This window comes from Geotrypetes seraphini, chromosome 5 (assembly GCF_902459505.1).
Source record: "Geotrypetes seraphini chromosome 5, aGeoSer1.1, whole genome shotgun sequence".
Lineage (NCBI taxonomy): Eukaryota > Metazoa > Chordata > Amphibia > Gymnophiona > Dermophiidae > Geotrypetes > Geotrypetes seraphini.
In genome coordinates, this window is record NC_047088.1 from 31,281,151 (window position 1) to 31,295,814 (window position 14,664).

Here is a 14,664-nt window from a genome sequence, read left to right on the forward strand (position 1 = left end):
ATCATCATTTTCAGTACAGAGTACTGCCTTTTGGCCTGGCATCATCTCCCAGAGTTTTCACCAAGTGCCTAGTAGTGGTGGCAGCAGCTCTACACAGTCATGGTCTCCAGGTTTTTCCATACTTGGACGACTGGCTCATCAAAGATTCAACATCTCAGGGGGCTATTGTTGAGACCCAACATACTATTTGGTTCCACCAAAATTTGAGGTTCGAAATCAACTTTCCAAAATCCTAGCTACACCCCTTTCAAACTCTACAGTTCATTAGAGCTGTACTGTACACTGTAAGTCAGAGCATTCCTTCCTCAACAACGTCAGGATACTCTTATACAACTTTGCCACAAAGTGTTGCCCCCTCACTTCGCTCTCAGCAAGACACATGATGGTTCTCCTAGGTCACATGGCCTCTACAGTTCCTTTTGCCAGACTTCACCTCAGAATTCCTCAGAGGACCCTGGCTTCTCAATAGGCACCGGCTTCCGATACTCTCTCTTAGCACATTACTCTGACTCCTTCGTTCAAACAATCTCTCCTCTTGTGGATGCTTTCTTCCACTCTCTCCAGAGGTTTACTGTTTCAAACGCCCCCTCATCAGAAGGTTCTCACGACAGATTCCTCGACCTACGCTTGGGGGGGGCTCATCTCGATGGTCTCCGTACTCAAGGGCTTTGGCCCAACACAGATCGTCGGTGTCACATAAATCTGTTGGAACTCGGAGCAATTTTCAATGCTCTCAAAGCTTTTCAACATTTTCACAATCAAGTAGTCCTCATTTATACAGACAATCAAGTAGACATGTACTATGTCAACAAGCAGGGAAGAACAGGATCTCTTCCCCTGTGCGAAGAAGCTTAGAAGGTTGGCTTTGGGCAATTTTTCACAACATCTTTCTGAAAGCCTTATACATTCAAGGAGAGAAAAATTTATTGGTGGACAAATTGAGTCGTCTTCTACAGCCTCATGGATGGACACTCAATTTGTCGCCTCTCCATCATATTTCTTCTCAGTGGGGGACTCCCCAAGTAGATCTCTTTGCGTCTCCCCACAACAACAAACTGCCTCAGTTTTGCTCCAGGATATACTCTCCTCACTGCCTGGAGGCAGATGCCTTTCTTCTGGAATGGACGAACAATGATAAAACAACTACAAACAGTACAAAACACAGCCCTGAGACTAATCTGAGAAGGAATGGAGAAAACGCATACAGAAACTTACATTACATTACATTAGTGATTTTTATTCTGCCATTACCTTGCGGTTCAAGGCGGATTACAGAAGAGTATTTCTGGACATGTCCAGAGGTGTTACAGAGTAGAGTGGGTTGCTTCAGAGGATTGAAATGTTTCATCCGGTGTTAGTTACTCTTCATGGATTTCTTGAATAGCAGGGTTCTTATTTATTTTCTGAAAGTTTTGTAGTCTGGGGTCGCGATTAGTAGATTAGAGAGTTGGTGGTCTAGTTTTGCTGCCTGTGTGGCTAGAAGGCCATCGTACAGTTTTTTCCGTTTGATGTCTCTGATTGGAGAGTATGTGAATGGTGTCTGGGTTCTCCTGTGTCTGGTTGTGGTAGTTTGGATTAGGCAGATGTTCAAATAAGCTGGGCTTTCACCATTTATGGATTTAAATAGTAGACAGTAGAATTTAAATAGTATTCTTGCTTGAATTGGGAGCCAGTGTGAGTCAAGGTATGCCTCGGTAATGTGGTCGTGTTTTCTTAGTGAAGCTAATTATATATTATAATGGTTACTACTCTGAAAATGCAACCATTATTTAATCTGTATATCTTTATAATCATGTAGGATAATATTGTTTCTGTTTTTATTGTCCTGTTTATATCTTTCTATTGAATATGACAGAAAAATGTATATATACCTTAAATTTTATGCATGTTTAGATTTGTTTGTGACTTGATTCAAATGGATTTTTCACTATGTATTTTCCCCCTAAATGAGTTGTAATGCTGCATGGAAGATAGGAAAGCATTGCAGTTTGATTTTTCAGAGGAATTCTGAAGTGTTCATAGTAAGAATGATTTATCATAGCTTCTGGTACTAAACTATACATTTGTTGTTGGAGCAGAGCTAAAATGCCAGTTTTCTGTAGATTTGTTCTGCAAATGTTCTTTGTATAATGCTGTGAAGAACAAAATGAACTTTGAATGATTTAAAGCAGTGGTCTCAAAGTCAAACCTTTTGCAGGGCCATATTTTGGATTTGTAAGTATTTGGAGGGCCTCAGAAAAGATAGTTAATGTCTTATTAAAGAAATGACAATTTGGCATGAGGTAAAACTCTTTATAGTTTATAAATCTTTCCTTTTGGCTAAGTCTTAATAATAATATTGTAATTTATAGCTAAAGAGACATATGATCAAGAAACTGTTTCAATTTACTTTTGTGATTATGATAAACATACCTCAAAATAGTACCTGGCGGGCCACGAGTTTGAGACCACTGATTTAAAGGGAGATGATTTTCTGTAGATCAATTTAAATATTATTTTTTTTTTCTTTACTAGGAGCTAGCAGAGAGGAGATAATCAAACACTGGGATTGGTTGGAACAGAATATTATGAAGACTTTATCTGTGTTTGATTCAAGTGAAGATGCAACCAGCTTTGTTCAAGGAAAGATAAGAGTAAGTATTTGTAATATCTTGCCAAGAATGCACCAGTAATCCTGACCAGGATTCGTGTTAGTTTATTTCTGCTTGTACTGCATTCCACATTTTGGATGTAGCAGCAAGCAGCATTGTTCCAACAGCCCTGGAGCATCAAGCCTCAGAGCTGTGGCTTGATGCTGCTGGACTGGAGCCTAAAGAGGCCATTATGCTGTCTATCCACCCCCAATCACAAGCCCTCCATCTCCTAAAACGTTTTTAGCACATGCAGGATTTTAGCGCGTGCTAAACCCATGCTACACGGCTAGAACTAACGCCAGCTCAATGCTGGCGTTAAGGTCTAGCATGTGTGGCAATTCAGCGCGTGTTAAAACTGCTGTCGCAGCTTAGTAAAAGGAGCCCTTAGTTTTAAAGCGGTCTATATGTTTTAAAAAATAATATAAATAAACTCAGAAATGGTCTGGACAACAAAGGCAGGAGAAAGCTTATGTGCCTTCTCAATCTAAACCATAGCATAGACTTTTTCTGGAGAGCATAGCCAATATCTCTCAAACTTCACCTCAGACTCTACCTATCAGGGGATGTCTCACCCATTACTGTGACTCACCCTTTGCCATCAATGCTGGACCCTTATAACTTCAGATCACTGAGGTGCAGATTCTCAAAACTTTAACGCCATCACTAAACTGTTTTCCGACAGTTTAGCCTGCACGCATTTTAGCGGTGGATTATCAAAACGGATTATATCTGTCTTTAGCGACATTTCTAGCAGTTTCTGACACTGACATGCAAATGGGCTCTTCAACATTGAAATAAGCACTCCAGTGGATTCTTAAAAAATGCCGAGCCATTTTCTAAAAGCGGCGTCGACTTTTGGTGACAAAAATAAGCGACTGGTCCAGGGGTGCCGATACCGTGACTGTACTTTAAATCATGTTGAGGCTAGTAATGCAGATTATTGCCCTAACACAACTTGATACTTTTTACCCATTTAGGGGATAGTTATTTCAGAGAGCTGCTGAGAACAGAGTTTATTTACCAACTAAGGAAATGTTTATATCTTATAAATGATACAAAAAAAAATATGATTTAGGCTTTAATTTATTAGAACAGGAGACATTAGATTTTCTTCTAAGCACAAAAGGGAAAATTCTTCAGGAAATATGACACAGGGTAAGTATGATTTCTGTATTTTAGAATTAAAGAAACCATTCTACTGTGCTTCATATTGAATAAGAATGACTTCTGAAAACCTCACAAACCTATAACCATATTTAAGCATATAATCAATAACAAACATTGGGTAAAGTCCTTTCAAGAATGTGTCAGAGCTACAACCAGAGTTGTGCAGGTTTTTCAGGTGTTGAGCTGGGTTGTCAGCTTGGTCAAGAGTTATTTGGAGCAATTGCAGCGTTTGGAATATCTTGGAATGCACTTTGATACCAGGTGGTGCTGGGATTTCCTTCCAGATGCTCAAATTCAAAAATTGCAAGCTCAGGTGAGCTCTTTTCTTCGTTTCCAGAATCCACTGGCCAAGGATTATCTGCAGGTTCTAGAATCCATGGTGGCATCACTGGAGGTGATGCAGTGGACCAGGGTGCACATTTGGCCTTTTTAGATAGCTCTTCTTTCTCAGCAATTCCCTTAGTTCCAGAATTTGGAGGCCAAGCTTCTGCACTGTTGGCTGGTGTATCGGTGAGGGGGTTTGAGTCTGGAACCCCACTTTATGGACAATGCTGATAATGAATGCAAGTCTCCTGGGCTGAGGAGCCCATTATGAAGTTCAAGTAGTGCAAAGCCAGTGCTTGGCCAAGGAAGCTAGCTGGTCGATTGATGTGTAGGAAACCATGGTGATTCGACTACCACTGCTCTACTTTCAGGACCTTCTGTGCAACAAGGCAGTGTGCATGTTGTTGGACAATGCTATGGCTGTGGCCTACGTGACCTGGCCTTCTTTTTGTTGGACCTGTCAGTAGCTATTGAGCTTGGAGGCCTTCACTGTCTTTGTGTACATGTGAGGTCCTCTGGTAATGGACTTGACGGCAACTTCTCACAATGCTCACGCAGAAAAAGGGATGGCAGCAGAGAGTGTCTGGATGCTCTGGTCCAGCCTTGGCTCACATCAGGTCTCCTTTTTGTTTGTTCTCCATGGCCATTAAAGGCAGAGACATTTAAAAGGTAGAGTAGCATGGAGGATTGGTAATTCTGGCCCTGGAGACTGGTACGAAGACCTCATGAGGTTCCTGATGGGGAAGCCAGTCCATCTGCCAGGAGTGGGAGATCACCTTTCTTGGGGTCCAGTTTTCATAGAGAATCCATCTCATTTCTTGCTTAAGGCCTGCTTATTGAACAGGTGCACTTGAGGAAGAAAGTGTATTTTGCCTCTCTTGCATTCAAGGAAGTGCTCTACCTTCCTTGCTTATGTGGCATATCTTTGAGGATAGGCATCAAGATTGTCACATTATCCCCTTCAAGGCTTCGCTGTCTCAGATTCTGGGTTTTTTTTTTTTTTGCAGGTCATCTTCAAAGGCCTGGCCTTGCCTTCTCTGAGGGTAGTGGTCCTTACTTGTGTTTCCAGGGCTGTCTTGGTGAAAAGTCACTGACTTATCCTTGGCTCATTTGTTGTTTCCCCCCTTGGATTCTAATCTTGTCCTGTCAATGTTGGTATCTTCACCCTTTGAGCCCTTGTCTGGTTGTAACTTCAAGGATCTTACATTGAAGACTATTTTTCTGGTGGCTTTGACCTTGGTGCATGGGATTTCTGAATTTCAGGTCCTTTCATGTCGGGAGCTGTTCCTGGTGTTTTTTAAGGAGAAAGTGGAGCTCCAGTTGGTTCCTTCCTTTCTCCTCAAGGTCGTGTTAGCGCTTCATGTTAATCAATCAGGGTGTCCACTGGTTCTGGGTAAACGTGCTGGGTCAGAGGAACAACTTCGTATGTCTGGACATTTGAAGGTATCTGCATGTTACACAGGAGTTTTGGTGATCGGATTGGCTTTTTGTTCTGTTCACTGGTTCCAGGAAAAGAGAAGCGGCTTCCTCGATGATAGTTGCTAGGTGGATTACAGAATTGGTGGTGTTGGTTTATTTGCTCCAGAGTAGAGTGGTCCTATCATTCTTGAAGGCTCATTCTATTAGGTGCAGGTGGCTTCTTGGGTGGAGCACTCCTTGGTCTCGCCTCTTGACATATTCAAAGTGATGGTTTGTTTGTTGCTACATTCCTTTGTGTGTCGTCATAGATTAGATGTGCATGCTTATCAGGATGCAACTTTCAGGTGTCACAAGTTTTGGAGTCGGGTCTTTAGGGATCCCATCCTTGAAGGTCCATTGCTTTGATACTTCCCTCTGCTGGTTTAGAAGGACACTACTGAAGGAGAAATTAGATCTTATCTGCTAATTTACTTCCTTTAGTCCCTCTAGGACTGGCACAGAGCTTGCCCTGTTTCTATTGGTGCTCTGTATTCTGAATGCTGTTCGTCTTGCTTTTGCAGTTGTGCTTTTGGGACTGTGAAGAGTGGTGTAGGGAATGTTGTTTGTGTTGTATTTCCTGCATACCATGTTACTGGAGGAAGCCTGTACATAAAAAAAGAAGAAAACAATCCACAGACCCAGAGCGGGTAGCAGTCTCTCATCTCTGGTTTTATTTCTGGCTGCACTGGTAATTCTATCAGCTCTTGGCATTGGCAGTGCAGAAATCCTGGGTCTTTGACCTAAGGACCCTGATGTTTAAGTGGAAAGTTCTGTTGGAATGTTTTCTTTTCTCCTAGCTCTTTCTCTTTCTGCACAGCCTGCTTCCAGGGTTATTTGAAACGCAGTGTGCTCTTTGTCTACATGTGCTGGTAGGAATGCATAACCTATCTATGCCTGTCTAGAGAGACTAAAGGAAAGTAAATTAGCAGGCAAGATCTAATTTGCCCTTTTCCACTCTCTGTTTTCACCTCTAACCTAGCTTTTATCTATTTTCCTTTGTTTCTCACTCCATTAAGCGGTGCTGTTCTTTTAAATAAACAGGGCAAGGCCCTAAATCCTTTTGCTTGCCCTACACAAAAACTGCTTGAATATCTTTTGCACTGCTGAGTCTGGTCTGAAAACAAGCTCTGTAAGGGTTCATCTTAGTGCAATTAGTGCTTACCATTCTTGTGTAGCAGACAGGCCTATCTCTGTACAGTCTCTAGTTGTTTGATTTATCAGAGGTTTGTTATTGCTTAAGCCCCCTATCAAACCTCCTACTATATAACGGGATCTCAGTTTGGTTCTCACCCAGCTGATGAAATCTCCTTTGAACTTCTTGATTCCTGTTATCTGAAGTTTTTAACCTGGTGTCAGTCACTTTCACTCACAGAGTCAGTGTTCTTCAGATTCTAGAAGCCAGACCCACCTTACACTAAATTTCATCACAATGGAGTAGTTCTCCACACTCACCCAAAGTCGTGTTGGAGTTCTATCTTAATCAGTCAATTGTTCTACCAACGTTTTTCCCAAAATCACATGCTCATTCTCTCGAAAGCATATTGCAGATCTTAGACCTCAAGTGAGCTTTAGCCTTCTACCTGCAGCAGCCTAAAGCTAATAGACAGTCCACCCAGCTTTTAGATCCTTTGACAGAAATTGGTTGAGAGTAGCCATCGGCAAACATACCATCTCCAGTTGGCTAGCAGATTGCATCTCCTTTGCATATCCCCAGGCTGGGCTGACTCTTGGGGATGATGTCAAGGTTCAGTGTTAGTCATGGCGATGTTGGTAGCCTATTTGAGATCAGCCTTCATAGAGAAGATTTGCAAGGCTGCAACATGGGCTTCTTTCCACACATTCACATCTCATCTTGTATCAGATCCACCTTATTCAAGATTATTCTATGATAAGGTAGTTCTTCAAATTCATCTGAAATTCCTCCGAAAGATCATCTTAGAATTTCATCTAAATCAGTATATATTTATTTATTCAATTTTCTATACCGTTCTCTCAGGAGAACTTAGAATGGTTTACATGAATTTATTCAGGTACTCAAGCATTTTTCCCTCTCTGTCCAGTAGGTTCACAATCTATCTAATGTACCTGGGGCAATGACGGGATTAAGTGACTTTTCCAGGGTCACAAGGAGTAGCATGGGTTTGAACCCACAATCTCAGGGTGTTTAGGCTGTAACGCCACTCTCCCTGACGAAGCTGTGCCATTCTCACCCTGGTGAAGCTACACTCTCTACACATTGGACTGTAAACCTGCTTTTGCCTATTACCTGGATTGCATCAAATCTCACAGGACTTTAATTCAACTGTTCCTGTCATTCAATCCTAACAGACTAGGAGCTTCTGTCACCAAGATATCCATCTCCACATAGTTGGCAGACTGTATCTCCTTTTGCTGTGCACGGACTACTGTTTTGAGGAGAATTCCAGACATAACAACTGGTTTGGTTATGCAGAATATGCAGAATTTGTTCAGTGTCTTGACTCCAACTCCAACACCCGAGGCCCATTTTCTACTCTGTTCTAGGCTGCACCTCCATATTAGCAAGTTTCTTATTTCAGGTGAATTACTCAACAGGCCCTTGACATTTTGAGTCCCTATTGTCCTAGCCTTGTTGTTTTCAGTGAGCCTGGTAGCTAGGGATTCCCAGCTGTGAAAATAGGAGTCTTGCTTGTCCTTGGAGAAAGCAGGGTTACTTACGTTATAGCAGGTGTTTTCTGAGAACAAAAGGCTGAATATTCTTACATACCTTCCCACCTTCCCTTGGAATTGTATTCTGTAACCTATAGTATAAGACTAAGGTACTGCTGCTCACACAAAAGGTAGGAAGGCATTTGCACATGCACGGTATGGTGCAGCTAGAATTTTCTTTGTTTTAATTAGCTAGCTAGCACTGTGCCAGGCTTTGTCAGATGACATTGCCCAGTTGTGAGAATATTTGGTGTGTTGTCCTCAGAGAAAACCTGCTACAGGTAAGTAACTGCTATATCTGCAAAATCATTTATCTAATGTACCCTTAATGTAGGGATTTCCATTTAGCAAAATCATATCTGAACAGTTCCAGATGCCTAAATATCACTTCAGATATTTGGATTTCTTAGTTTCTGCTGCACTAAAGACAGTTTTTAGTCATGAAATAGATGCCTCTGTTTGTGTGAATGCATTGTGGATCATGTATGCTTTATAGCAAACTGTGTGCCGCGGCACACTGGGGAGGAATAGAGGCACTAGCTGACTGCCTACAGAACGTGCCACTTGTGGCTAGAGGCACGTCTTGTAGGCGATTAGCCAGTGCCGGACCTCTTTCTCTCCGGCCCTCTTCCATGCTTGCACCCCCCACTGGCATCTGGAGGGCCTTCACTCATGCGTGGATGTCGACATGATAATGTCGCGCATGTGTGTGACATTAATAATAATAATAATTTTATTCTTTTATACTGCCATTACCAGAAGTTCTAGGTGGTTTACAATAAGAGAAATTGGACAGTCAGCGAAATACAATCATACCATAAAAATAAAATCATACAATTAAAAGTTAAAAATATGGTTACAATCTTAAGAATACCAAGATAAGTAATAAATTTGTCAAACAGACTAATTTTCAAAAAGAACAGTAAGACGTGGCTTGATGAATACATTCACTGAGCCAAAATTGCAGTTTACCTGCTTGAAACACTAAGGCCCTTTCAAAGAAAGTCTTATAACGAACACCATTTGGCTTAGGAAAGGCAAATAAGATAGTGATGTCTGTGTAATTCCGGATGCCTCGAGTCGTGGCCACTACGTTTAGTGTGCCGCGGTTCAAGAAAGTTTGCGGGACACTGCTTTACAGACATACATGAATGTGTGGTAGCAGAGAGAAGGGGGAATTTGAAACAATGTATTACAACGTGGATTTTATTAGAGGCATTTGTCAGGATCTATTTTATAGTTGGCATTGGAAGAATGTAGTTATCTACAGCAGAGCTGTGGTGGTAACTTGTACATGCTATGTATTAAGAATATTGAATAAAAATATTTTAAATGAAAAAATAAAATTAATCCGAAAGGAAAATTTTCAAATCTTTTTCTGCACATAAACAGCTACTTATAGAGAGATCATTGCCGCCGCACCCCCCCCCCCCAAATGCAATAAAAGCACCTGAGTTGGTCTCAACATGTTTAATTTTACCCATGATAGAAAAGGATTGAGTAGTGTGGCTTAGTGAGGTTAAAGGAGGGATTATGTACTGGGCATTTTTATTTTGAAAGTTCTGCACATACCTTCAAAGCAGATGCAAGTGTATATGGTGAGAAGCCAGCCTTTTTCCTTTTAAAATGAAAATGCAGTCGAGAGTGTAGAATGTACATAGGATTGCAAGCCCACATGGAGTTTAAAAATTGCCCTTGAAGGAGAGCATAGTGCACATGATGTTGGATTTAAGGGATCAGTACATTTTAAAAATGGTGAATCTAATTTATGGCTGTCAGGTACCTATAATAATTGAAAATATCTGAATTGTAATCACAAAGTAATGGCTTCCTTAATTTAAAAATTATCTTAAACCTTTATTTCTAGGGTTTAATTGCTGAAGAAGGGAAAGGTTCTCTCATAAAGGAGGATGATCCAGAGAAGTTCCGAGAAGCTCTTTTGAAGTTTGAGAAATGCTTTAATTTACCGGAGCAGGAAAAGTTAGTGACCTACTACTCATGTAGTTACTGGCGAGGACGGGTACCATGTCAGGGGTGGCTCTATCTTAGTACCAACTTTCTCAGCTTCTACTCATTTTTACTCGGTGCTGAAAGTAAGTGGTTTCATCAACCTGTTAAATTTAAAGCATTCACATTTTTCTTATAAACTTACCAAAGCTGGAGGTTTGACTTTGAGTTTGTTATAAAGGCACAAAAGGATGAAAATATATTTGTTTACTATGCCGTTGAAAGGAATTTCTAGAATGGGAGCCTGTTATGAGTATGTAAGCATTGCTTAAATAAGTGGGGAAAGCATGTGGAGCATGACTGATGGAATTCTATCCAGTCCATCTGCATTTATTTGTGTTGTCACTGAGTACCTCTAACCTGGAGGGGAAAAAGGAGGGACAGTTTGAATGGAGTGGTACTCAAATGTCAGTTGGTTTAGAAAGAAAATTAAATGAAACCAGCTGTGAAATATAATTAACCAGTTGATGTCACTGTGAACATATTTGAGAAGATGGCCTTTATCTTTGGACAAACAGGCAGCATATTCTCATATGTGGGTGATGTTATCCATGGAGCCCAGTATGGACTGTCACTTTAAGCTTTGCGAAGCTTCAAGACTGCCCATACCGCGCATGTGCAAGTGCTTTCCCACCCGACATTGGCTCTCAGTTCCTCAGTTCTTTGTTTTCCACAGAATGAAGAAGTTCTGTGTTTTTGGACTTGTCTTCCCATCAGCGGTATTGCCTTTCGGCTGTTTCTTTTTTTTTTTTTTTTCTTTATTTAGATTTATTTAGAAGAAGTCCTTTTCGCCAGGCTTCACACTCCAGGAAACAGCCTTCCCCATTATCCTACAGAGTCGCTGGCAACATCAGATATTGATGCTGACCTATCTCGCAATTCTGTGTCTGAAAAGGAGCATACTTTGTCAGCTTGTGAATCCTTCAGATCCATTTCCTCCACCTCCCTGGTGAAGATCTCCAGAGGGGCTCTCTTTCACCAAATTCATCAGAAATATGGGAAAAGACATGCCTATTAAATTAGTCTAACCTGGATCTAGGCTTTGGATTTTGATGAGCCTCCTAAAGAACTTCTTAAGTTGCCTCTGCATAATGTACTTTAAGAATTGGTAGATTCCTCTTTCCACTAATATAGCCCCAAGGAAAATTGACTCTATAGGATTCAATCTTGTTCTGGGTTTGATAAACCACAGTTGTCACATCAGTCATTACTGGTTGCATCCACTCTTAAGAAATACTCTAGCTCCAGGGTTTATGCTACTGCACCACCTAATCGTGCGAACCGCATCATCAACAAGTTTGGTAGACGGTTGTACCAGAACTCTATGTTAACTAATAGGGTTCTGAACTACAGCTTTTACATGGCATTCTACCTCAAACACCTGCTTAAGAAGTTGGCCAATTTTCAACAATACATCCCATCAGACTACCTAAAAGATTTTCCGGATACCATTCACAACTTATTACAAACTCGAAAATTCATGGCTCGGTTGACATTTGATGCTTTTGACGTGTCATCCAGAGCATCAGCAATGTCCATTGCCTTGAAATGCCTGGCTTGACAAACACCCCTTGTCTCGGAGAAGGCATGGATGTTATTTAAAAATACTATTGTGGAAGCCCAGACCAGATGTATTCCACATATCAGCAAAGGTGGATACAAGAGGCCATAAACTAAAATTGAGGGGCGACAAGCCCGGAGGAGGTGGTGACGGAAATCTCCATTATGGGATTCAAGTGCAAGTTGGACGCACACCTGCTTGCAAATCACATTGAGGGATACGGGAAAACAGGGTCTTCATCAGGGAACACCTAGGACGTAAACAGGGAACACCTGAATTGGCCTCCGCGTGTGTGGGTCACCGAACTGGATGGACCAATGGTCTGATTCGGTGGAGGCATTTCTTATGTTCTTAGGTTCTTAAGAGCTGGCATGGTTAAAAAGTGAAGTGAAAGAGGCCATTAGAGCCAAAAAAAACATCCTTTAAAGAATGGAAAAAGGATCCAAATGAAAATAAGAAGAAACACAAGCACTGGCAAATTACATGCCAAGCATTAATAAAGAAAGCTAAGAGCGAATATGAAGAGAAACCTGCAAAAGAGGCAAAAACTCATAACAATTTTTTTAGGTGCATCAGAAGCAGAAAACCTGTAAGGGAATCTGTGGGACCTTTGGATGATCAAGGAGCAAAAGGGGCACTTAGGGAGGATAAAGTCATAGTGGAGAGACTGAATGAATTTTTTGCTTCGGTCTGTACAGAAGAAGATGTAAGAAATCTACCTGAACCAGAAATGGTTTTCAAGGGTGATGATGCAGAGCAACAGAAAGAAATTTCCGTGAATCTGGAAGATGTACTAAACCAAATCGACAAGTTAAAAAGTGATAAATTGCTTCAACTGGATGGTATACATCCCAGGGTACTAAAAGAACTCAAACATAGAATTGCTGACCTGCTGTTAGTGATCTGTAACCTGTCGCTAAAATCGGATATGTCATGGGATAGGTAGCAAAGTTCAGTTGTGGATAAGGAATTGGTTATCGAAAACAGAGGGTAAGCATCAAATTACTGCATCTCAATGGCCACTAATTTGGTCTTGGAGAATGAGATGTACAGTGTCAGCATCTATGAGACAAACTTGGTTCTTTTTATTACATAGAGCTTTTTGGACCCCTACACGTTTGCAAAAATTAGATAGTTCTAAGTCCAATAAATGCTGGCACTGTAATCTGGAACCTGGGACGTTGGATCATTTACTATATCATTGTCCCTACATTAAAAGTTTTTGGAATGCAATTTGGCCACAAATTAATAAATTGATGGAAAATCATGTAGCAATATCATATGATACAGTGTTATTTGGAATGATGATGAGAAAAAAAAGTCAAATTTCACCAGAAAATAACAAGCTTTACTAGTCATGACAGGGGTTGCCATTCAGCATATAACCAATAACTGGAAGAATCATAGTAACCTTAATTATACATTTTGGTGGAATACAATTTGTCATATATTCAAAATGAAAAGAGTAATAGCAATACAAAGAGGGACATATCCTAAATTTATAAAAATATGGGGGCCATTGACAAAGTATTGTACTGAATGAATAGTAGTATTTATCTTCTTCTTTTCTTCTTTATCTTGTCTTCTTTATGGCACACATGGAGGGGGGGTAGTGAAAATAATTTTACATAACATATTATAATATGGTATACAATATGTATAAGGTGATTGGAAAGTACTTGAAGGGTGGGGGGTGGGAGAGGGGATAAAAAAAATTTGTTCAGAATATTATGTAATAGATATAAAAGTGATATTGTGTATTCATTAGTTGTAACTCAATATTTTGTACACTTCATGTAAAATATGAAAATGAATAAAGAATTATAAAAAAAAAAAAAAAGAAAAGAAAACAGAGGGTAGGGTTAAATAGTCATTTTTCTCAATGGAGGAGAGTAAACAGTGGAGTGCCGCAAGGATCTGTACTGTGACCAGTGCTATTTAACTTATTTATAAATGATCTGGAAATTGGAACGATGAATGAGGTTATTAAATTTGCAGATAGCATTAAACTGTTGAAAGTTGTTAAAATGCATGCAGATTGTGAAAAATTGCAGGCAGACCTTAAGAAATTGGAAGACTAGGCGTCCAGGTGGCAAATGAAATTTAATATGGACAAATGCAAAATGATGCACATTGGGAAGAATAACCCATCAAAAGGATTTGGGTGTCATCATAGACAATATGATGAAACGTTTTGTCCAATGTATGGCGGTAGCCAAAAAAGCAAACAGGATGCTAGGAATTATTTTAAAAAGGGTGGTTAACAAGACTAAGAATGTTATAATGCCCCTGTATCGCTCCATAGTGCGACCTCATATGGAGTATTGTGTTCAATTCTGGTTTCCTTATCTTAAGAAAGATATAGTAGCACTAGAAAAGGTTCAAAGAAGAGTGACCAAGGTAATGGAACTCCTCTCGTATGAGAAAAGACTAAAAAGGTTAAGGTTCTTCAGCTTGGAAAAGAGATGACTGAGGGGAAATATGATTGAAATGTACAAAATCCTGAGTGGAGCAGAACGGCTACAAGTGGATCAATTTTTCACTCCATCAAAAATTGCAATGACTAGGGGACACTCGAAGTTACAAGGAAATACTTTTAAAACCAATAGGAGGAAATATTTTTTCACTAAGAATAATTAGGCTCTGGAACGCAATGCCAGAGGTTGTGGTAAGAGCGGATAGCGTAGCTGTTTTTAAGAAGGGTTTGGACAATTTCCTGGAGGAAAAGTCCATAGTCTGTTATTGAGAAAGACATGGGGAAAGACTTGATCGGTAGCATGGAATGTTGCTACTCCTTGGGTTTTGGCCTGGTACTAGTGACCTGGA

At 40.4% G+C, this 14,664-nt stretch overlaps 1 protein-coding gene across 2 annotated transcripts in view; it reads left to right on the top strand.

Annotated features, from left to right (window-relative positions):
* The window catches only part of TBC1D8B (TBC1 domain family member 8B), a 153,655-nt gene that overhangs the window by 15,355 nt on the left and 123,636 nt on the right, over positions 1 to 14,664 (top strand). For both annotated transcript variants that reach the window (XM_033945881.1, XM_033945880.1), the window contains exons 3-4: positions 2,515 to 2,633; positions 10,138 to 10,363. In XM_033945881.1, coding sequence (XP_033801772.1) covers positions 2,515 to 2,633; positions 10,138 to 10,363 — 345 coding nt within the window. The remainder of the gene's footprint in view (positions 1 to 2,514; positions 2,634 to 10,137; positions 10,364 to 14,664) is intronic.